Source organism: Schistocerca gregaria, chromosome 1 (genome assembly GCF_023897955.1).
Source record: "Schistocerca gregaria isolate iqSchGreg1 chromosome 1, iqSchGreg1.2, whole genome shotgun sequence".
Lineage (NCBI taxonomy): Eukaryota > Metazoa > Arthropoda > Insecta > Orthoptera > Acrididae > Schistocerca > Schistocerca gregaria.
The window spans coordinates 182,112,527-182,121,662 of NC_064920.1; the positions used below are offsets into that span (position 1 = coordinate 182,112,527).

At 46.7% G+C, this 9,136-nt stretch overlaps 1 protein-coding gene across 1 annotated transcript in view; it reads right to left on the reverse strand.

Moving 5' to 3' along the window:
• Window positions 1–8,787, reverse strand: part of LOC126336388 (glycoprotein 3-alpha-L-fucosyltransferase A-like) — a 64,301-nt gene extending 55,514 nt beyond the window's left edge. The window contains exon 1 of the mRNA XM_050000083.1: window positions 8,690–8,787. Within this exon, the coding sequence (XP_049856040.1) occupies window positions 8,690–8,787 (98 nt within the window). The remainder of the gene's footprint in view (window positions 1–8,689) is intronic.
• Between the last annotated feature and the right edge of the window lie 349 nt (window positions 8,788–9,136).

Genomic DNA, 9,136 nt, shown 5'->3' on the forward strand with positions numbered 1-9,136 from the left:
AACACCTCCTTCCCCTATCCCAACGTAGCGTGACAATTCGTTCACTGTGAGACGTCTGTCAGCAATCACCAATTCGTTAAGTCTCTGCACATTGTCTGGAATGTGTGCAGTACGAGCCCTGCCGCTGCGATGACAATCCTCAATATTGCCGTGCCCGCTTTCATCGCGTAACCTGCTTGCCCACTGTACTGCGGTTGACGGCAGCATCTCCATACACCTGTTTCAACCTCTTGTGGATGGTTCCCACTGTCTCGTTTTCACAGCACAGGAATTCTATGACGGCACGTTGCTTCTGACGAACATCAAGTGTAGCAGTATGACATGCTGTCGGCGCCACTCACGGGAACAGGTTGAACTAAGTTTGAAAACAAGCGGGCAGAATGTATCTACACACTGTAAAACTTTCATACATGTAGAATGAAAACTGTATTTTTACAAAAATAGCGTGCATTTCTTTTGGAGTGACCCTCGTATCATCTTCAGATGAAGCGTCAGGTTCATGTGCAGGTCGTTTTCTTATAGGCTGTGGACCACAGACTATTCTGCCTCGTGTGCAAGGCTGGGCCAGCCGCGCGCTTCCGGAAGAGATGTCAAGGATAGTGATAGTGATCAGGGTGAATCGCGGATAGTGGTGCGGGGGGGGGGGGGGGGGGGGGGAGGACTCTCAGCTTGTTGGAGGGTCCTGACACCACGCCCTGATGATTCTGTCTATTCCATCCAGTGTCTTCGCCGCTTTCACACCAGAAATCTCTTGACGTACTCTTTATAGCACTCCCAGTTGACATCACCGTCATTGACCCATATCTCCACTGCCTCTCTGACGATCGAGTGCTAAGAGTCCGTCCGTCTGGCACAACGCCTCTGTCTGTTCAAATTCAAACGGAAGACCTTCGTCGAGGTTGCGACGTGACACTGCAGATTCGTCCGTTTGGCCAAACGCTTCTCACATGTTGTGAGAGGCGCTGCTAAATACGCCGTTGAGTCTGGCCGCGATTTCCCTCCACCACCGTCTGCGACACTCCTTCCCTATGCGTGCGACTGGCCCAGCTGTTACAAACGAGGTATAGGAACCTGTGGTCCAACGTCTATAAAGACACGAACTGGACATGAAACGGACACTTAGCCTGAACATGACGAGCAGAGAACTTGTCGAAACGTTACTGCAGAACAGCGCCTTGACTCGCCTGATGACCCAAAAAGACATCATCATCGAACCTCGCCGAGAAATCCTGCATTCCCGGAGAGATTCTCTGCAGTGGAATTTGCGCTGTTTCGAAACTTGATGACAAATTCGAATTGCGTTCTGGACTGGGCCTCAAACCTGGAATCTTGCATTCTTTTACTGGCCGAGCTAACCAGACACGACTCGTCCTCGCAACTTTGCTCCTGCCAGCATTTTTTTTTCCTCCTTCACAGAAGTTCTCCTTCCCAGATACGTCACGACTGGATAAGGAAGGTTCTGGGTTCGAGTTCCAGCCCAGATCGCAGTTTTATTCCGTCAGCAAGTTTCAAATGAGAGCACACTCCGCTGCAGAGGGAAAAATACATTCTGGAAACAATCTCTTTGCTGTGGCTAAAGCTGTCTTCACTCAGGGCGTGAAAGCTCACGTGGACTAGGATCTGGTCGAATTTTGTGACGTTACAATGTGGAATTTCACGTTCCATTGTATTCCTAAGAATGAAAGATTGAATTAAACAAGTCAGATTTTTGTTTCGTATAGAAGAATGTGACCAATCAGAAGCAAGATACCGTTCTACGTCGAAGCAGAACTTGCAAGACACCATATTGGATTTCGTCATTTTCAGTTGAAGCCTTATTTAGTGGGTTTTGGATTATAACTTACATCCTACGAATACATGCTCCGTAAGGGAACGGGGAAGCAGGCAAGCGATCGTTCAGCTTCCAGCGCGGAACGCGTGTTTCCGTACCCGCTGAGTCCGCACCGCCGAGTCGTCGCCCGCGCGGGTGAGCTATCAACGCGGGATAACAGTGCGTCTTTCTACCTGCCGGGCGGTCGCTTTTGCTGTCGTCAGTCACGGGCTTCTGCGACGGGCTTACACGTCGGGCTCCCGCTTCGTATTCAAGTCGGTACGCTACAAGTATGCTGCCCGCTACAGGGTGTGTATGCAACATGATTTGAATAAAGTTGAGTAAGCCCATGGACTGTGTTCGGACGGCCGCGGTGGCCGAGCGGTTCTAGGCTGGAACCGCGCAGGTTAGAATGTTGCCTCGGGCATGGATGTGTGTGATGTCCTTAGCTTAGTTAGGTTTAAGTAGTTCTAAGATGACCTCAGAATTTCAGTCCCATAGTGCTCAGAGCCATTTGAACCATTTGACTGTGTTCGAATGCTGATCAGCTGCTCGCCCTAAGAACTTCACACTTACACCGCCACCCAACCTGGGACTTAATTAGTTAGCTAAGTACTTAAGCCCCATCTTATGCTATTAATTGCTCCTGTGAACGTGAACGCGTTATGCAGGTCTTGGAGTCACTCACATCCATCTAGAAAGTGTTTACTGAGGTTCAGGAAGGTGATGTTGGCCTGATGCACTAGACGATGCCCTTTAGCTACACTATCTAATGGATCGTCCTAAGAAATACCAAATTAAGATTAGCCTGAAGATGACTAAATAAAGTGAAACGCGTAGTTTACTAATAAAAAAACTAAAATCGCAACCAAGATTGTTTTCAACTAATACTATTAAACACTGGTTTGCTGGTTCATACCACAGATGGATTGGAAGAATTTCTAATTTTCACATTAGGTTGTTTTCGTATTGTAAATTACGTTTTATGAAAGTAAACCATTTCGAGTCAACAGCGCATCAACAGTTTATCAAACTTCGCCGTTCTAGGTACGATTTGTTGTGAATAAATGTTAGTGAATGTCATATCACCAACTACTGCAGCCGAGCTCGCTAACACATTTTTGTGGTGCGCTCGGATAGGAGGTATGTCGGCTCGTATTTTACTGGTGGAAAATTTTCACTGTCAGTATGTAGTTGGCGAGTGGAGAAGTAGTGGTGGCGTAAACTTCCCGATGACAAATCTTTTCCCCGAAGTTCTTGGTTAAATTCCAGATCTCTTCACAACGTCTCAGGATGTGAAGCCCTGTGAAACTGTGACGGTGATCTGTCTGTCGGATGCGGATGTTAAGCTCGGCTGTTCGAGAGGAGGAGGCCATAAGCCGACATTGGGTTTCACTCCTCCCTCCTTCATCCAGTAACACAAACCCAACGCTACACTGCACAAGTAATCATGACAGTCATCCACAGGACACAGATACACATTTCACACTTCATAACAATTTCGAGGAAGAGAATGGGAAACGATCTTCACTAGGACCTCGTCTTGAGCGGCGATACGGGATCCCTACATCTGTTCCCCTGTGCTCAATCCCTGGGTGTGGAATTACTTTGGCATGAATGACCTATCGTATTTAAGATATCATAAGATACAGCTCTAACTAACATCATTTCACGGTTAAATGTAGTTGGGTACTCTTTTATTCTGTCGCGTCCCGACACAGGTCCAAGTACAAATACAGAGTTCGTGAGGTCTGGTAGGGCAATCAGGAGGTTGACGACAATACTGTTATGTTGTCCGGGACGTTTTCCCTAATTAATCTTTATAAGGGAGACGAGGCGAAGTAAAACCTCAAGTATCAGGATCACATGAAATCTTACATTGCCTGTAACTAAGTTTAATCATCATTAAATACATATATACTGTATGTGACATGTCGGATCAACAGGCAGAGGCAGAGTTCCAACACACATTAGCCGCAACACCTTTCACTATTATTCTGTCCTTCTACACATGGGTATCACCTTACCAAGAGACAACTAGAATTTTGCTCTAATCACTGTCAGATGCACCAACTTGGGTGCCTAACTCAGAGACAAGTGCAATTACTGCCACTCTTTCTGTCTTTTATCAAACCAACCATTTCTCTGACCTAATTCACAAGAGACATGTTTTGTACAACTACTTGTTCCTAAGCACTGGATACTAAGCACTGACTGCTTCAGACAAAGATCAACCGTCCTTGTTCGCCACTAAATATGAAAATATATCTGTCGATGACTACTTGATGCGGACTGCCTGTTACTGCTACCCTTTTAAACGCTTTCGAAGACCCTTCTAACTCGCATACAGTGCCTTGTATCCAAGTTTCATTCAGTACCAACTTATTTTTCTGTGTTTCCGGTGTGCGTCTTGTCCCGGCGGAGGTTCGAGTCTTCCCTCGGGCATTGGTGTGTGTGTTTGTCCATAGGACAATTTAGGTTAAGTAGTGTGTAAGCTTAGGGACTGATGGCCTTAGCAGTTATGTCCCGAAAGATTACACACATTTGAACTTTTTTGTGTTTCCGGAATATTCTATCTCTGCGTGTTCGTGTTGACTTTCTACTAGTAGGCAGAGTTCCAAGTCGAGTAATCGATGGCCCGGACCTTCACTCCCCATGGCCTCATGGTGTTTACCCCAGTTCGACTGTTGGCCTCCGACATCACACGTCCTTTGAATGTTCTATCCGTCTCCGTGTCTCTAAGTAGTGCATGCAGAAGTCTCGGCCCAGAGGTTTTGCTTGAATGTTTTCTCTTTGCAGCATAATTGATTTTCTACGGTCACGGCAATTCATCTGCACATTTTCTACAAGATCCTGGAATTTTCTTATTAATAGGCGTAATATTCGATGTCCATCCCGCACGACTGGAAAACCGAGGTCTGGTCAGATGAGGTCTGACTTCACTTGGTAAGAGCTGGCGGTAGGGTCGGAGCTTGGAGCAAACCCCGAGAAGTCGTGAACTCAAGTCGTCGACAAGGCACTGTGCAAGCTGGTGGTGTCTTCACAATGAAGTGGACTGTGTTTAAATGGAATGAACTGGGTTCTCAGGTCAAAATGAACTGATCATTGACTGGAAATGGTTTTGTTCGGCTACGTGGAGACCACTTGCAGCCATTCATGAGCTTCGTGTTCTCAAACAACATAGGAATTTTTCTGAATGACAATGCGCCAGCCGGCCAGAGTGGCCGAGCAGCTCTAGGCGCTACAGTCTGGAACCGCGCGGCCGCTACGGTCGCACGTTCAAATCCTGCCTCGGGCATGGATGTGTGTGATGTCCTTAGGTTGGTTAGGTTTAAGTAGTTCTAAGTTCTAGGGGACTGATGCTCTCAGATGTTATGTCCCATAGTGCTCAGAGCCATTTAAACAATGCGCCATGTCACCAGACCACAACTGTTCGCGGTTGGTTTGAAGAACATTCTGGACAGTTTTTAGCGAATGATTTGGCCACCAGTCGAACATCTGTGGGACATAATCTAGAGGTCAGTTGGTATACTAAATCAAGCACCAGCAACACTTCCACAATTATGGACGGCTTTAGAGGCACCACGGCTCAATATTTCTGCAGGGTACTCCCAACGACTTCTTGAGTCAATGACACATGGAGTGGCTGCACTATGCAAAAGCAGGGCACGCTATTAGGAGGTATCCCATGACTTGATCCCTACGGTCAGCTCTTACCAACTGGAAATGGTACTCATCTGACCAGACGTTGCTTTACATTCGTCTAGGGTCCAACCAATTTGGCCACGAGCCTAGGAGAGGCGCTGCAGGCGATGTCGTGCTGTTAGCAAAGGCACTCGCAGCAGTTGTCTGCTACCGTAGCCTGTCAAAGGCAAATTTCGCCACACTGTCCTAATGGATACATTCGTTGTACGTCTCACATTTGTTTGTGTGGTTATTTCACGCAGTGTTGTTTGTCTGTTAGCACTGAGAACTCTACGCAAACGTCGTTGCTCTCGGTTCTTAAGTTAAGACCGTCGTCACACGTCCCTCCCCTCTTCAGAGAAGACCACAAAGATACAGCACAGTCGCCCCATTTGGAGGCACAGGCCGACGACGTCGAGGACGAGCCCGCACCTCACCCGCAGATCGCTAAAGGAGTGAAGAACAACTCCACAGGGCCCTCCAGCTTTCCGAGTGAATTTTATTGGACCTCAGCGCAATGCTGCTTCCACATTGGACAGAGATGTTCCAACAGTAATTGAGTCATTCCTTTCCCCTACACCAGACTCTGTCAATGGCATTCACACACCGGTACCCAAACCAAAAGGGCGAATGCACATCACCCACTTCCATCCCCTCGCATTCCTCAATGTGGATTATAAAATCTACGTGCATTTCTTGGCAGCACGCCTGTGTGAGGTGTTACCTGCAGTACATTCTCTGGAACAAACATAGCTAGGCTGTGGGGCCACCCTTCAGACAGCCCAGGATGAATATCAGGATTTTATTGCTCTTGCCGTGTCCTGCCGCCTCCTTGCGGCACTGGTGTGGATTGATTTCAGCAGTGCCTTCAACTGTGTCGTCCACTGTTGTCTCCTCTCAGTGGCAGAATGCATGGAGGTCCCCCCCCCCCCCCCCCCCCAGCACCACCACCATTCATAGATGTCATTCGCTACTTACTTTGCAATGCCATACCCAAGGTCTGGATGAATGGACAATTGGCTGGACCGAACCCTGTCCAGCTATCGGTTAGTTAGGTATGCCCTTTGTCCACTATGATGTATGCGATCACCCTCGAGCATATCATCAAAGGCCTCCTACATTGTCTTACATGCACACGAGCTTCCCATTCTCACACACTGACCTGCAGTAATACACAAAGCCATAGCATGGATCCAACTTATGGAAATCGTTGGGTTGTCACCTCAATGTTACCAAATCGATGATCATGAATATCTGACGTGGACTCCAGGACAAGTAACCACTCCCATTTCCCATCGTGACAATGCTGAATTACCAAGGCATCAACTTTACCAGTTCCACTCAGCATACTGTGGCAAAAACGAAACGTCAGTTGCTGCAGTCCATCCCCTACCATGTTTACCACAGCCTCCTGCACAGCCTGAACCCACTCCAGAGAGTGAATTAAGTCAGCAAATAAGTGGCACCTAAATTGGTCCGAGCTGACCAACTACTCGCTCTACTATTGATACTGGGCTGTCAACTCCAACAGGCCCTTGGGTAGAGTCCGCACACATGCCGTAGCTGGAACATGCGCAGAAGACTGGGCATGTATGGGAAGAGCAGTAGTGATGAGGGCTACGGGCAGGTGCTGTTGGGGAAACATCGAGCACTGGAGGGGGAGTGTCATTCCAAACTGAGCCAACACTCACATTTTTTGTAAAAATTAAGTGGGACCCCTCCATGTCCACACTTGTGTAGCGACCATTCAAAAAGATCTGTCACCTCTGCTTTGGTTAGTATCTAAAAAGAATTCCACCGAAAATGCAGAGATTTATTTTCGCCTGGCTTGTTAACCATTTGTAACATTCGGAATAGTGTCATGAGAGACGAGTTTTGAATAAGACCTACACATTTCTCTAGCTGCCATGTTAAAATTTGCTTCTTTCGCCGAAACGCAGCGGAGTCTACACAGTCTCACCTCACTAGCATGTTGTGCAGCCCCAATTGTGAGAGAATTCTGAAACAGTGGTTTATTAAGTTTGGTAATTGGGGAACTGAGGGAAAGTAAGGCCAGCAGCGTGTGATAAAACACATCATAGGTACAAAAATAAACATGTAATATCTTCACTGCTTGTTTCACCAGCTATCAATTGTCCTTAAAAAATTACTTTCTTTCTTCGAAAAAGTCTGTAATTAGTGGAATATCACGGTCGATAAGAAGGTCTTACATAATAACGATATGGCAAAATACTCTCCCCTTTGCTTGCTATCATTTGTCAAAATCTCATTTCGATACCTGAAAGCCTTTATGAAATATGAGGTTCAAATGGTTCAAATGGCTCTGAGCACTATGCGACTTAACTTCTGAGGTCATCAGTCTCCTAGAACTTATTAAACCTAACTAACCTAAGGACATCACACACATCCATGCCTGAGGCAGGATTCGAACCTGCGAACCTAGCGGTCGCTCGGCTCCAGACTGTAGCGCCTAGAACCGCACGGCCACTCCGGCCAGCGAAATATGAGGAACTTTGAGGATATTTCACTCTGGCTTTAAGCTGGCTTGGTGCGATCGCAATTGAATGTTCTACGTCAGATCAATTTTTTCGACATTAGTGACAGATGAACACCGCTACCCAAGTCTAAAGAAAAATTCAATATGTAAGCTAAATATCATATGCATTATTTAACATGCATCAAACGCAAAATCATAGTTACGTCTATTTTTCATTGCAAACTTTTCCGAATTTTGTGCAGTGTCTTACTTCCACGTAAACATCACAATAACTATGGTCATTAACGAAATGATCAGCACATCATCATGAATCTGACATATAAAGATGTAAGTAAAGCAAAAATGAAATCTTTTTTACCGAACACTTTCTGTAATATGGTCTGAGGCAGACTACAGGGTATGCCCATTGATTCTGTCACCGCCAACGGGCCGAAGAAAGGCAAACACTTATCGGCTGATAAACGAATGAACTCGCCCAGCTCTTTGGAAGGAAATTTGTCACTGCGCATCGGCCACCACATCCTGTGCGGGCTCTACTTCGTTTTCTCTGGCACCGTCTTCAAAATCTGATATGAGACCCTTACCCTGCGTGTTACGAAAGGTGGCCTTGGCCTTGTCCATGTTTGGGCCAGAACCACTGCATTATATGTTCAACAATATTGAGACGTTGGTGGGAACCTTTAACATCCCTTACTCACTGCACCTTGGAAATCCTTGTGCCGGAGTCACCTGAACCGCCAATCGCATTGCACATTGCATCATTGAGCACATTGCTCTGATGCCGTCTCACATTCATGCCTATATTATCGAACTTAGTTTTGTACATGATAATCTTCCGACAACACACCCGCTGAGCGGAATGGCGCGCGGTTTGAGGCGCCAAGTCAGAAGTTAAGTCACATAGTGCTCAGAGCCATTTGAACTACATTGTCAGTGACAATGACGTATCAACCTGGCTGCGTCGCCACTTTGTACAAGTTGCCCATGCAAGGTCACTGACGAGCACCATCTTACTTGCGCTACGAAATGTAAGATCTGGTTCCTAACACTATGTAAATTGGCCTGCTACCTCTGCGCCTCGTCAGCAGTCGTTCATCCATTTCTGCACCTCCTTCCACACACTTCTCACATTCCCCCAGTTAAGC